This window comes from Dermacentor andersoni, chromosome 3 (genome assembly GCF_023375885.2).
Source record: "Dermacentor andersoni chromosome 3, qqDerAnde1_hic_scaffold, whole genome shotgun sequence".
Taxonomy (NCBI): domain Eukaryota; kingdom Metazoa; phylum Arthropoda; class Arachnida; order Ixodida; family Ixodidae; genus Dermacentor; species Dermacentor andersoni.
The window spans coordinates 99,888,435-99,904,426 of record NC_092816.1 but is presented as its reverse complement, the minus strand read 5'-3'; the positions used below and the strand labels follow the sequence as shown (position 1 = coordinate 99,904,426).

The 15,992-nt window shown below is 46.2% G+C and overlaps 1 protein-coding gene across 1 annotated transcript; it reads right to left on the bottom strand.

Annotated features, from left to right (window-relative positions):
- Nucleotides 1-13,239: 13,239 nt before the first annotated feature.
- On the bottom strand, nucleotides 13,240-14,295 carry LOC140216521 (uncharacterized). The gene has a single exon (XM_072286868.1). The coding sequence runs from the start codon at nucleotides 14,293-14,295 to the stop codon at nucleotides 13,240-13,242; it is 1,056 nt and encodes a 351-aa protein (XP_072142969.1).
- Between the last annotated feature and the right edge of the window lie 1,697 nt (nucleotides 14,296-15,992).

The following is a 15,992-nucleotide window of genomic DNA, read 5'->3' as shown; positions in this document are numbered from 1 at the left end:
GAAAGCGGCAGAACTCGCCGAGAAACCCTGCACGTTCCGAAGAGAAGCGACAAAGCGGTAGTTGTTTCTGTGAAGGCAAAAGGTAACAAGACTTTCCATCAGAATTCTAAACCGGAGACTTCAAATTCCCCAGGGATGCCTCAGGAGAAAGAGGGTGACGCCCTTAAACTAGCTCAAGAAACAAAAGCGCTCGCTGACTGTGCACGAGCGTTCGAGGCGCGAAAAAGAATTTCGTGTTACAACTGCGAAGAAGAAGGCCACATGGCCAGGAGCTGTGAGAGGCGGTTGATTTTTGCCATAATTGAGGACTCCGATAACAAGTTGCAGCTGTTGAAGCCGTATATGTGACAGCCTGCAAGAGCAAGTCAACTCTGGCTTTTCGAATAAGTCGGAGTAAACGCTTATGGAGCGAGAAGAACCCTTCTCCAATACGGGAGCTTACAGGGCAAATACATGCAAGGAGACTCAGAGACTGATATGGGACGTTGGGGAATGGTAGGTGGTGAACTAGTAGGCGTTTGTGATTGGCCGGCGAATTCCCTCGATGAGGAATAAAAGGAAATAGACGGCATAAAAAGCGGATCCCCACGGCTGAGAGAGGGGTACTCGGACATGCAAAGATTCTAGCATGTAGTTTGCTCCAATAGTTGGAGCCGTGTTTGTAGCGCTGAATTATGTACCTTTTTTCAATATAATCCTTTTTTTATCTCTTAAACTTCGCTAGGAACCCTTCTTTTCCCGGTACCTGCAACGGCACCATCTATGGAGCCTTTCTGGCCGCATAGACCCCTGATTGTCACAACATTATTACTTTTCTGTTTTTCTGCTGCATGTCTGAATCAGCCTCATTCTGGGTATACCAGCGCGTTCACTTGTCACGTTTCCAGTGGCTGCATTGTTGCCAGTGAACTCGACTATGACCTGGCTACAGCAGCCTCAGCTACGGCGGCTTTGTGGTCTCTCCCATTACAGCCCTTATCCTGAAGCTGGCTATCTCGGCCTCACTGGCTACGGTGTCGGTTACGGACATGGATACGACCCAGCCGCTAGCTACGCCATCGCTCTCCAGCTGTTACCGGAATCATTTCCACCAATGACGCTGCACCAACGGTGACCGCCGTACACGCTGCCCCAAACGTGTCAATGACCCACGCCGCTCCAGTTGGTGCTTCCGTCCCCGCAGCCCCTACTGTTACTACCTATAGTGTTGGCTACTCGTCCCTTGTCTATTAGGGCCCCTGTGTTGGCTCCCTCGCCTACGTTGTAGAGAGCTAGCGTTACGGCTATCGTCTTCTCGGCTACGGCCTGAACTACGACTACGGTTTTGTCTCATCTCTGAGCAACGTACGTTACCCTTCTGCGCAAGGAGTGTAGGTTATGCTTTTCTGGCAGTAAATATATTATTTTGGTTTTGTTCTCGACCAATTCGCAGCACTAACGATGTAATTTTCATGTATTTTCAGAAATTACAGTCTTCTTAGTTCCTGGATCTGACTGAACAGGCGAAGCGATGAAGCTATGAAGCAACGTATTGCGAGGTTTCGATCCATTGTATTCATTGTCGCCGCAGAACAAACTGCCTCCGTCAAAGCTGACTAAAATTTATTACTGTCTCATTACCTCTGTGTTGAAGAATATACAACAAAAATATAAAGCTAGTATCAGCAGTTGTTTGATTTATCAATCCTCTTTTGCTTTTATGATATCTTCAACATTTCTGCCGGGATCGTAATCCGATACAGCATTTCATATCTTTCGTGTACAGCTGTTGTCGCTATTATTCGGTAATCACAAATTTTCTTCAAGTCGACACCGCTGGACGGGAGAGCTATAGCGTGCCACTGAAAAATAACTGGAAGCGAGTTTTTATTTTTCCTGACCAATGCAAGACATAAGGTACACCAAGAGAAAGTCATGACGTTGTAGCTTCGTTATTCTTTTGTTTGTGCCCTCACTTAAGCAGGGTCGGCTATGCTATGGTGGACTAGAAGAAGCAGTGTCGCTCAGCTGTGCTCAATGTCATCGGCTCGAATCGCCGTCAGCATCACTGTATCTCTGAAAATATTATTGCACCGAATTCCTGCAAAACAAAGCGGAACCATACAGAGACAGTAGTAGGGCAGCCGCCTAAGTAGGACGATACTGCAAGCGCCTACTGGGTTTAGAAACAAAACGCATATATGCTCGCCAAACTCGATGTTTGACCACATGCTTTGAACTATATTTCGCTAAGTTCCACAAAGAACTGTGAAAACCATTTACTGGCCTTAAAATCAGCAGCGGCTGCCCAAACCAAAAGGAATGCGGAGGCACATTTTATATGCAGCGGAGGGTGATTAAGAATCTGTGCATCCTAAGAGACAAGCACTGAATGCGGGAGTTAGCAAGGTCCTGCCATAAACTGCTGGTCACCACTGCGCAGGCGCTGTCAGTCTACGCATGCGCGCGCCTCCTTCGTCCTTCTGTCCCTCTCCGCCCTCGCTTACCTTTCGGTAGAGAATAGAGAAGCGTCGAGAATGAAATTCAACAAGAGCGGACACTCCCATAGAGCCCAGCGACCCAGTTGACTGTAGCGCACCAAGCGGATGGGATTAACACCTTCCGGTTTCGGTTTCGGAGCGCGCGTTTTGAACGCCAGGGAGTTGACGCCTCGCCGGCTCCGCTGATCAGCAAGGCATTTTTTTTTCACTTCTTTTGCTGAACCACGCGCGGCCTTGGTGTAGAATAGTATTATTATTTAGTAAAAGTGATTCCGAGCGATGTTTACAAGTCTCCATGGAATCTATACCACGTGCAATTTCATAATGTATACGCAAGACATCTTCTCAAATGATGAAATCTTTATTTTGCTCTATATGCATGCTCATTCCGGGCTTTTCGTGCATTCATCCAAAGTTGTGGCAGCAGGTAAGCGGCAGTAGTTGCAGTAGGAAGCTCCACCGGACGCCATCAGCCGAAAAAAACGTAAATTACAAGCATGTATCATTTCGGCATATGGACCTGACAGGAATACGGCGTGCAGAGACGAAATGTGAGTAAGTGGTCAATGAGTGGCATTCGAAATAAATTTACTCTTTCATACATTACGTAGAAAATAGACACCTACCAAACAATATGCCGTAAAATATAAAAAAACTGATTTTCAAGCATTTCCCTTTGCGGGCATTATTTCCTGCACTTTAAGAGAACAAATACACGGGTGACCACGTGTTTCCCAAACAACTTAGCCTCAGACGGCGCGGTGGTACTCCAAGTAAACAGGGGTGGCCACGGCACAGGCTCTCAGCTAGACAATGTTACGCGCTCAGAAGAAAGAATATGCAAGTTCTTGGTTTTTGAACTCCTCTGCGTTATTTTCTGCGCGTCCTTCTGGTACAAGCAACACACACCCGTGTTATCACTCTTTGCAATCGCTCGTCGCGTTTTCGACAAGCGCGAGTACTAAAAGAAGGTATATGTTGTTGCAGGCAACAAAAAGCTTCATAAGCTTGTCCCACTGATATTCAGCACACGCCAAACCAATTGCCTCACCAGGGCTCAGTTGTTTTTAGGTAACTGGGGCACAACGCCAGACGTGGCGCGTGTACCTCAGTAGTATCCGCAAAAGCTGCGAAATAATTACAATAACGTGGGAGGTGAGCGAAAGCGTCACGAACTTGTTGCAATACAATTCATTACACGCGAAACCGCCACCACGGTCGCGCTGCTTTTCCCTAACTGCGTCACAAAGCCGGGTGCGGCTAGCGTGCCCAATAACTTCCGAAATAAGTTAAAATAATGTTGGAGCTCATACGAAGTGTCGGAAACATCTGCCAGTCATCATCATCAGCATCCTGCCTACGCCCGCTGCAGGGCAAAGGCCTCTCCCCATACTTCTCCAAGTACCCCGGCTAATTGTGGCCATGTTGTCCCAGCAAACGTCTTAATCTCATCCGCCCACATAACTTTCTGCCACCCCCTGCTACGCTTCTCTTCCCTTGGAATCCAGTCCGTAACCCTTAATGAAAATCGGTTATCTTCCCTCCTCATTACAAGTCCTGCCCATGTCCATTTCGTTTTCTTGATTTCAACTAAGATGTCATTAACTCGCGTTTGCTCACTCACCCAATCTGCTCTTTTCTTATCCCTCAACGTTACACCCATCATTCTTCTTTCCATAGCTCGTTGCGTCGTCATCTCTTTAAGTAGAGCCCTTTTCGTAAGCCTCCAGGTTTCTGCCCCGTAGGTGAGTACTGGTAAGACACAGCTGTTATACACTTTTCTTTTCAGGGATAATGGTAACCTGCTGTTCATGATCTGAGAATGGCTGCCAAACGCACCCCAGCCCATTCTTACTCTTCCGATTATTTCAGTCTCATGATCCGGATCCGCGGTCAATACCTGCCCTAAGTAGATGTATTCCCTGATCACTTCCAGTGCCTCGCTACCTATCGTACACTGCTGTGCTCTTAAGAGACTGTTACACATTACTTTAGTTTTCTGCATATTGACTTTTAGACCCACCCTTCTGCTTTGCCTCTCCGGGTCAGTGAACATGCATTGCAATCGGTCCCTTGATTTACTAAGCAAGGCAATATTATCAGCGAATTGCAAGTTACTAGGGTATTCACCATTTACTCTCATCCCTAATTCTTCCTAATCCAGGTTTCTGAATACCTCCTATAAACACGCTGGGAATAGCATTGGAGAGATCGTATTTTCTGCCTGACGCCCTTGTTTATTGGGATTTTGTTGCTTTCTTTATGGAGGACTACGGTGGGTGTGGAGCCGCTATAGATATCTTTCAGTATTTTTACATACGGCTCGTCTACACCCTGAATCCCTAATGCCTGCATGACTGTTGAGGTGTCGACTGAATCAAACGCTTTCTCGTACTCATGCAAGCTATAGGTCGCTAAAGGGTTGGTTATGTTCTACACATTTCTCTATCACCTGATTGATTGTGTGAATATGGTCTATTGTTGAGTCGCGTTTACGTAATCCTGCCTGGTCCTTTGGTTGACAGAAATCTAAGGTGTTCCTGATGCTATTTGCGATTACCTTAGTAAATACTTTGTAGGCAACGTATACTGATCGGCCTATAATTATTCAACTTTTCGGGGTCCCCTTTCTTATGGATTAAGATTATGTTGGCGTTCTTCCGAAACTCCGGTACGCTCGATGTCATGAGGCATTGCGTATAGAGGTGGCCCCTTTCTCAGGAACAATCTGCCCACCATCTTTCAACGAATCTGCTGTTACCTGGTCCTTCCCAGCTGCCTTCCCCCTTTGCATAGCTCCCTAGGCTTTGTTTACTTTTTCCTGCGTTACTTGTGTGATGTAAAATTCCTCTAGATTATTCTCTCTGTCATTAGAGTCGTTGGTGCCACTGGTGTGGTATAAAGTTCTATAGAACTTCTCAGCCACTTGAACTAACTCATCCATATTAGTAGTAATATTGCCGGCTTTTTTCTCTTAACGCATACCTCTGATTCTTGCGTATTCCTAGTTTCTCCTTCACTACTTTCAGGCTTCCTCCGTTCCTCAGACCATGTTCAATTCTATCGATATTATACTTCTTTATGTCAGCTGTCTTGCGCTTGTTGATAAACTTGGAAATGTCTTCCAGTTCTATTCTAGCTGTAGGGTTAGAGGCTTTAATACATTGTCGCTTCTTATTCAGATCTTTCACCTCCTGCGATAGCTTACTGGTATCCTGTCTAACGAAGTTACCCCCGATTTCTATTACACACTCCTTAATGATGTCCATAAGGTTATCGTTCATTGCTTCAACACTAAGGTCTTCTTCCTGAGTTGAAGCCGAATACCTGTTCTGTAGCTTCAGTCAGAATTCTTCTATTTTCCCTCTTACCGCTAACTCATTGATCGGCTTCTTACGTACCAGTTTCTTCCGTTCGCTCCTCAAGTGTAGGGTAATTCGAGTTCTTACCATCCTATGGTCACTGAAGCGCACCTTGCTGAGCACGTCCACATCTTGTATGATGCCAGGGTTAGCACAGAGTATGAGGTCTACTTCATTTCTAGTCTCGCCGTTCGGGCTCCTCCACGTCCACTTTCGGCTATCCCGCTTGTGGAAGAAGGTAATCATTATCCGCATAATATTCTGTTCTGCAAACAGAATAATATTTGAATAAATATTTGCTGCCCTCTAATTCATCTAATAGCACTGCTAGATTCACCTCACTAGATAAAGTTCTAGCGTTAAACGTGGCCAGGCTCATATTCCAATGGCGGCCTGTCCGGAGCCAGGGATTCTTCGCACCCTCTGCTGCGTCGCAGGTCTGACCGCCACCGTGGTCAGTTGCTTCGCAGCTGCTGGGGACTGAGGGCCGGGGTTTGATTATTTTGTTCATATAGGAGGTTGTGGCCAAGTACTTCACCAGGGTGGCCAATCCTACTCTGGAGAGGGAGTGCGTTACCGGTTCTGGTCACCGGGATCAGGCCACACTCCACGCCTGTTGATGCAAGTTTATCAACACGCGGATTTTTTTTTATACCGGTGGAAAATTGCGTGGCACCGGGATTCGAACCATGGACCTCTTTGGACGCGAGGCGGGTGTTTAACTCTACGCCACCGCTGCACCGCTGAATCTTATATGTAAGCCGTTATCGGTGACTGCAATAAGGTTATCAACGAGCCTTCCAACGAAAAGAGTATTGGTCATGCATTGTGCTGTGGTATTCTCGATGTGAATTATCTGGAAAAATAGGGTTGGGCACACATCTTAAATCTTAGTATGTAAAACGGTGGTCTAATAAAGTAAAATCCCTGGTGTCAAGTGGAAAACTGTCAAGGGTGTCAGTGGAGTACTTTCTCTGATCAAATTTCGACGCATATGATGGAGACAAGTGCCGCTAAGCTGAAATAAAACGGACATCAAAAACTGTTTGTAATAGCCTTCGTATTCCAGTCGACATAAAAAAAAAGCTGATGAAGAAGTTAATCAAATACGATCAAAAAGAAGACAAAACTTGAGAAAAATATGGCAATGCTTCAGGTTCCTGAATACTTCAAGAAAGAGCTAATAGTAATGCTGCCTGAGGTGTTCGCCACCCAATGCACAAAGTATCGTTCTTTTACTAGTTAGTCAAAAAAGAATAACATTTGTTGAAGCCACCACAAATTTTTCGGCATATTTGGATGATTCCTCTCACCCTGTGCTCATTTGGCGTGACTGAAGCGGTTTTCCACTGTGGACGTAATTGGCTTTTCGAGAATGCATTTACGATGCATCCGCCATTCTCTTCGTCTGCTACTGCATTGCTTACCGTGGACCCCGAACTTATTGCACAGAAGTCGCAACTGTCATCGTCTGCTGTACGCAAGAAAACTCCGCACAAACTGCCAGGCTTCAATTATGCGCGAAAGCTAGGCCATTGCCGAATCCGCCAAACTGCACTCAACCATGATGGCCCGAGTTCAGTGCCAAGTGGTCATGAAGTCCAAGTTTTCTCTTTCTTCGCCAAGTGGTTAGGAAGAAGTTCCACACCAGACGATGACCTGGCGACGATGAAGGCGTAACCAATAGGACCAATGGACGTACAAAATAAGCCCCATTTGGAGCGTTTAACTTCTATAGCCGTAAAATGAGAGCTGATACTAAATGAGAGACATCGCGCAGTAGGAAACACTGTATTCCTTCGATACCGTCTGCACGGACAGGCAACGCGCCCTGGTGGCCTAGACTCTATGGCGTTGCGTTTCCAAGAACGAGCTTCCGAGCTCGATTCCTGACCGCGACAGTCACATTCAACAAGGCTGATTCTTGGGCTAGTTGGTAGGGTTTACTCATAATGGCAAAGCATCTAGGGCAATTCCAAAAGACAGGGACGTGATAGGCTTTAATTCTAGCCATCTTCGCGCTGTCCTGTGTCTCTGTTACGTTTCTGTCTTTTTGAATTGGGTTAAGAGCTTTACCATTATGAGTAAGCCAGCTTCAAATGGAGGCCAAATGTAAACCGGTAGCATACCGTGCATTGGGCACACCCTAAAGAAACCCAGGCGACCAAACTGCTCCGCCAGGGTGTGCTTAATAATCGTATCCTTGGTTTTTCACGCAACCGCGCACAATTCGTTTTAGTACACCGACAGGTGTCGTTTTTGTCCATAAGATTAAGCGCGATTAGTACGGGCTTGTTCTTGCCAGCCGTTGGGCTAGTGTTTCTCAAGCATCTGTGGCCAATTAGTGTGGCCAATTCGAACTTGGTGCTTTTTCTGGTACAAACTTAGTTGTGTCAATTGGCTCCTATTCTGTAGGTTGTAACCACTTGTACTTCTTTTAAAGCCCAGCAGGCACGTTCTGTGCTGCCTTAGTATCCAGCGCTGCTTTTCTATCCCTGGTGCGCTGTACCGGCTTTGTATATTTTTTCTGCCTCTCGTTCCGTCCTTTTCACTTGTATATCTGGGCTAATGAAATCCATGCTGTCCCCGCTACCATCGAAATGGCCCATGTGTTCTGCTGCCAAAATTACCGTGTAACGCGATTGGTATTTCTTTGGGCGGCTCGCGTTATTCTTCGCTATATGTAAATGTGGTTCTACATCTGGATGAACCACAATCAAGAGGCTTCTCCATTGCAACGCCGACAGCACCAGGTGTATGTGGGCTTAGGTGGGCTTAATTTGAAGGACGCACTTTCTTGTTACGTCCATGCTGATCAGTAGGGTAGTGACTTCAGGTGGATAGTTCAGACTTGCCCCGCTTCGGTAAACTGTAGATTGAGTCTTGCATGGCAGCTCGTCGGCATAGCGTTCCTGAGTTACCCGGTAACTGCAAGAGTTATATCTCTCACGCGATAACGTGGCATATTATTTTTGTCGTCAGGTTTCAGGAAAGGGGCAATTATACAAACTTATGGGACGTAACTTGCTGTCCCCTATATACGAGTAAGTTGTTACCTCCTGGAAAGTTTTTGAATTGACGCAATGTAAGTTTGTCGCTTGAGATTTTGGTGGCTTAAATTGCCACACTTCGTGGAGGGGGAGGAGGAGGAGGAGGAGGATGGAACTTTATTATTGCAGAAACCGTGGCGCGGTTTACCCCTGGGGTGTTCCCTCTGACAGGGCTGCACTAGCGATCGCGGCTCGCCGGGCCTTATGGCTTTATGCAGCGCACGCAGCTGAAAAAAAATTTCAGCCGTCGCGACGTCTGCAAGGACGCATTCGAGGCACGCAGAACCAACTGTTCGCGCAGTCAGCCGGTGTTTTGTAGCTCTCAATTGAGCAGGAGGCTATGCCGACACCTGCGTTAAGATCTGCTTCGGGCTTTGCACAATTATATGGCTTTTTTGCGCAGTAATTAATCACGTTCTCGCTGACAGTCACGAAATTCAAGCTGACTTGGCAAGGCAATTTCTTTTTCTTTACTTTTGTAATCGGAATTTTCAATACGGGATACTACAAATATACATTGTGCAACAAATGGAACCTGCAACTAAACCCGCAAAAAACGGTTCATATGAGCCTCACAAAGGAAAAAAGAATGGTAGAGAGCACGATCTGCAACATCAGTGACTCTTGCTGGGGCAGCGTTGCAGAATTCAAGCATTTTGGAATATATCTCACACGGTGCATGTCTTGGCAGAATCACGTTGGCCATATCACGGCAAAAGCATCCTAAATGTTGGGTTTATTTCGGCGGAACACCAAGGAAACTCTTTTTGACACAAGCTCGTGATCTGTGTAAGGTCTATCCTATGTAAGGTCTATCCTACAATATGGCTGTACAGTGTGGGATCCTTGAACAAATATTGACAAGAAGAAAATTGAGGAAGTACAATATCTTGGAGTCCTATATGTTTTAGATAGTTACATCCGACAGCTTTGCTGTCTGGTGACAAAGCAGACACTGGGATGGGAGCTGCTGCAAGAAAGAACGAATAAATTACGGCAGAAGTCTTCACAATATGTATAATTCTAAAACTGGCAGAGACCATGATACGCTCATTCTGCGACCTCAATATGTCCTCATTTGCTGTAGCCATATATTGTTGATGATTAAAAAGTTAATTACGGTAACTTCGCTAATTACGCACGTAATTGCTGAGATTGCTCCATATCTAGAGGCTGCCAATCCGTACACTCGAATGGTAAACATAACGTTACCTTTATATATATTGTTTCTAATTCTAAAGATTGGGTGCAGGTAGCAAAAGCACCCTGTATATTGACTCGTGTACTTATCTTTATCGGGCGACCACGTTTCGCCGCCTAACAAATGTTATCGCACTGCGCGGGACGCGCCTGCATGTATCCGAAGTTTCTGGAAAGTTATCGATGCTTCTATCCGCTGTCTGTTGTCGCCGAACCTTGTGTTATCTGATGTCATCACCTGACGCGAATGGTGTAGAACTTTGTGGAAGGCACGCGGGTCCCAACGATTAGTCTGGAACATTCGACGATTGATGTATAAAAGCCGACGCGCGTGACCCGTTGATCAGATTTTCGACGATCGGCGACCGTGCTCGCCGCTATCGTTGTGCTATAAGTGTAGCCTGTTTATGAGGGCACAAGTACGCCCAATAAAGGTTACTTCTGTCGTTCACAGTATTGCTACAGTGTTCTTCAACGTCACCACCACGTGACAATATATATATATATATATATATATATATATATATATATATATATATATATATATATATATATATATATATATATATCGCATTATAAAAGACACGCGAGCATATATTTCTCAATAAAGAAGGCACACGAGCATTCAGAGACGACAGGAGTGATGCAGCGCTATCGCCAACAGTTCCTGGAAGCGACGGACAATCGCGACCGCGATGTACCCCTCTGACACCTGCACCGTCCATTCCTTCCCTCCATAATCGTGACCTCATTCATAAGAAAAAACATGGCAGCCACCTACAGGCTCTGGCAATTTTCATCTATATAATTCGAGGCTCTGCGAGCCCCGTCACTGCGAGCCCCACCACACCACTGCGCAATCCTGCGAACAAGGTAAACTCTTTCTCTGCACTTTTTGCTTATCTTCTTGAAGCACTTTACAGTAGGCCTCCACTAGTGAATATCCCCAGTCTCAGGAATCAGCCGTGACCCAATCTTGGTTGCCTACCCGGTTTGTTGGCGAAGGTTCTGTGAGCAGATTTTGCTGCATACTCACAGACTATGATACAGGGACCATGTGTTCGGCACATTAGTTTTCATCCATCGAAGCGAACAAATATTTCAATTGCGTAAATTAGGAACATTAGGGGAATGAAAGCGAACTGGCTTTCCAACCATCCGTGGCGCTGTCATTGATCTATGTATGTATCCCATCACACTATCAAGCAACGTAGCAAAGCATATATAAGGACGCACTTGCGTTTAAGCAGGGAAGACCAGCAAGATTAGAGAATTATATAGGTGTCGCGTAGCGCTGAAAGGGCCGGACACTGAAAAAAGAAAATATGGGCCATGTGGCTCAATATTGTTACTTCCGGGCGGGACGTCCTTCTTCTTTACGCTGCGACATTGTTTCGAGAAAAAAATTACGTGTAAATATAGCGGACAGAACACAGAGCTAGACTTCCACTGACGAAGTTTTAGAAATGAAGGACAAATTCCTAATCAACCGCGTTAGCCAATTCCAAAGGGCATCCGCATTTTCCCTTGGGCTTAAGGGCCCAAAGGATAATGAGCAGAAGCACCACGTACAAAATGTCCCTCTAAACTACTGAATCAAAGGGGTAACGATGCATATATGAAACACTTCAAAGGCAAAATGGTTTATTTACTTCCTCATCAATCGGCCTGCTGAGCCGTCTGGGCACATGTTCATTACGAAAACACGGGCAGCTTTTACATTTTCGCAATGGTCAGCCAGGTAACCAGCTGCGGATATACAACTGACAACGCTCTTGTGCTATCCCGGACCGTCGTTGAGGCATGTCCGCGCCTGGACTGTATCAGATTTGCCACAGGCAAATTATATCTAGTGAGCCACCGCAACCTTGCACATCACAAAGCAGGAGGTATGTTATGTGCAAGGGTCGTTTTTTGCAGAACTATTTCCTAAGTAGCGCATGAGTGAGATATTTTGCAGTGCGGAAAAAGACATGAACACCTCACTTGCTCTCTGCCTTCTGTAAGTGGTGGAGCACCTTACCTATGTACAGCAGAGCCATAGGGCGTCTATTGGGAGATGTTTTTTGCATCTAGTAGACGCCGAGTCTGCTTTTACCTCTTTTACGAGGCTTTCAGTGACAGGCACTCAAGCGTGTTCTAGACAGCGAGCGCTACGCAAACGTTTCACCTCTTGCTCCACGCTGCAGATTACGTGGTGCTCACAAAATTTTACGAGAGCGGCTCTGAGGCAGCTGACAGCTACCCTCGATTGACTATCTTCGAATCTGCCGAATTACGTTTACAGATATGTTTCTTGAACGCTAGAGACATAGTCCGATACATATATTGGTATGGCGCATCCGGACGGATATCTGGGAATTGTAAGCGACCATCTCCTGGCATCTCTTTGGTGAAATTTAGCCCATTTGCACTTCGGCTCCTGCGTTAGGCCGTATATATTTAAAAGGATAATAAAGAAGTAATTTAAAACCCTTGCTAGTTTAGCAACAAAAGCAGTGAAATGAAAAAGCAGTACTCCTATACAGCAATACAGCACCTATACCACATCCGCATAATACTAACTAGTGCAAAGCTGTACCGCTTGTCCATGGCGTCGCAACCTAAAAAAGCATAATATGACGTCAGAAATGGTACTTTCACATCCTAAGATTGCAAAAAGCTCCTACTGTCTTGGACTAGGCGACATAGACAAGGGTAACTTCATGCCAGTTTCCTGCTATCACTAGTTTCGTATAATAGGTATCTTGCATTAGGCAAAATAGTATTCTCTTACGTGTGACTGTGATGACTCGCCACGTGTACGGTTTTAAAGGCCACATATGCATACACTCCCGTTTTAAATATACAGACTATTGATACAGTGAGGCCTTCCTTATAAGTCACATTTGAAAGCCGATTTACTTGTACACTTTCAGGTTAAAGGAAGTTGATGCTCGAGAGACTGATGAAGCAACCAATTGGAACGAAACTGTTTATTCTCACGACAGTAAATATGCTTGATTGAAATCTCTAAACAAACTGCTCCGTTGATTTTTGCCGTCAATGGGATCCGAGGATTAGGAAGATGCAAATTTCTGCATAGAAAGAAAAAAAACGTACTATTAGTGCTGCACACAGATATGTTAAGCCAATGCTATAGCAAAATTAACTACCGACTGGAAAGTACAACTTACACTTCTTCTTGCGGAGGAGGGTGGCGTAGCTCAGAGGGGAGCCAAGACCGTAGCCGTAGTTCAGGCCGTAGCCGAGCAGACCGTGGCCGTAACCGTAGTGACCGGTACCGTATCCCAGGGAACCAATGCCGTAGCCGTAGTGGACTGGTGCAGCGTGGGCAACACCGTAGGTAGCGAGGGCTGGGGCAGCGTGAGCAACGCTGTAGGTAGCGACCGCTGGGGCAGCGTGGGCGACTCCGTAAGTAGCAACCGCTTGGGCAGCGTGGGCAACGGTGGTAACAGCCGGGGCAGCGTGGACGGCAGCGAAAGCCGGAGCAGCGTGGACAGCGGTGACGGCTGGGGCAGCAGCGTAGCTCTGGACAAGAGGAGCGGACTGGACAACCTTGGTCACAGCGGGGGCAGCATAGGTGGCGACACGAGTTACGGCTGGGGCGGCAGCATAGGTCTGGACAAGGGGAGCAGACTGGACCACCCTGGTGACAGCTGGGGCGGCAGCGTAGGTGACAGCTGGAGCGGACTGGACCACCCTGGTGACAGCTGGGGCAGCAGCGTAGCTGGTGACAGCTGGGGCAGCAGCAACGACTTGAGCAGAGCGGACAACGCTGGTCACAGCTGGGGCGGCAGCATAGGTGGCGACAGCTGGGGCGGCGTGGACAGCGGTCACCGCTGGAGCAGCGTGGACGGCAGTCACAGCTGGAGCAGCGTGGTAGGTGGAAACGGTGCGGGTAACAGCTGGGGCAGCGACGGCGTAGCTAGCGGCTGGGGCGTATCCGTATCCGTGACCAACGCCATAACCAGTCACGCCGGAGTACCCAACTCCATGGGAAAGGCCGTAATGGGAGAGCCCAAGACCACCGTAGCCAAGGCCGGCATAGCCGAGGTTGCCATAGCCGAGTCCGTAACCAAGGTTACTGGCGAGAGTGTAGCTAGTGGTAGGATGACCAAAGGCACAGGTGGCCAAGGCGAGGAGAATGCAGGTACGCAGCTGATAGGGAAAAACAAATTCATAGTTTCTGTATTTCAACATTGACTGAAGCTAACCACTTCTCCGTGTACATGTATATTTGAATCGTCGGAACATGGGAAAACTGTATTGCTTGAGATACTTCCGGTACTCCGCTTTCATTTCTTGGTCCTTTTTTTTGGCGTTCAATTAAAAAAAAACATTAGGTAACCAATCAATTGAGAAGACACGGGTAGTAAGTTCGCGCTACTGAACTGACGTTAAATACTTGCTTAATGGTGACACCGTAGCAAGACGAGTGAATTAGGGGCTTAGCCGTTGTATGTGAGCACGAAAATGTTTTTGTTTGCTACATGCTTTTCCAGCATCAGAGCTTTATAATGTTAGGCGCAAAGGTTTCTGTGTAGCCGGAGGTCCTGTCTGATGTAGGGAAATTGGTCGAGGTGGTCACATGGCATTGAACAGTTCAACGGTAACTTACCATGGTGGTGGTCCTAGAGCGATGGAGGAGCAGAAGCTTCTGGTATGGGTCACTGTCGAGTGGGCTTTTATACTAGATAGTCGGCTTCGAGCAGGTAGAACCGGCCTATACAAGGGGCGAGGGAGATGTGATGCTTGCTTTGGCACGTGAGTAATCTGCAGGAAAAGTACATGCGTTTACTTTGTAAGTAAAAGCTGTGGTATCGTTCACGTCCCTCATTATATTTTATTTGTATACTCTACCACCGGTGGAAAACGCGATATTTTTTCTTTTATTGAAATGCTGCTTTTACGTGCTCGCGCAAGACGCCATATAAAAAGTCCTCCAATCGCCCGAAATACTCGATTAAACATTCAGTTCTTGTTCTACTGGGAATACCGTAAAGAGCAAACCAGACGAACGGTGGAGGCGCCTTCGCAAGCACAGAATAACTGGATGTCTTTTAAATTGTGGCCCTGCAATATCATGCGTTACGTCGCAGCTTATTATTTTATAAATGCTTGCCTATTTTTGCAGACACCGCGATAACATAGTATTGGACAAGTTACTTCAGGCACCCCTGGTAATTCAGTCGAAAATATATGGTGGAGCGGGATCATCATTTGTTCTTTCAGTAAAAACTTGTCGAGACCAGGAATATCTAAGACATTTATTATATCCTCTGCTGCGTGCATATTGAGTCAAGCCCCGAGCTTCATAATCATTTGAAGTTAAAAGAAAGAAGCACTGGCATGCGTGTTGGCTCGAGCTGCAACGCGAGACTCATTGGAATGAAACCAAAAGTTTCAACCATCTCCTTTTTTGATTTTGAGGAAAAACCAAACAAAGTTGTTTATTGTTGTTGGTGGCAAATGACAGGACCTGCATTGATGAGTGGTGCTTTTTAATCCACCACAGTATTATTGATCAATCAAAGAAATAGCAAGATGGACAAAGCTATTATTGAAGCGACATTGAAGAGATATAAAGTAGGCAAACGGAATTGAAGCCGTCCTACAACTAAGGCTTTTGTACGCTGATATGCACAGTAGGTGTTCGACCGCATCTGAAGTCAACCACATCGAGGGGCAATGCCATGAAACCGCGGGAAGCCCACATGAAATCTTCCATTTTTTCAACATCTCGATTTAATCATTGTAAACAGGTAAATTTGAATGTCAGCAGATTTCACTTGAGGTTTTATAAAATTACTTCCACGTTTAAGTAAAACAACAAGTAATTTGATCTTTGCGTCACTGCCTATTAGCTTCATACGTTTGTTAATTAAAAAAAGGAGCTC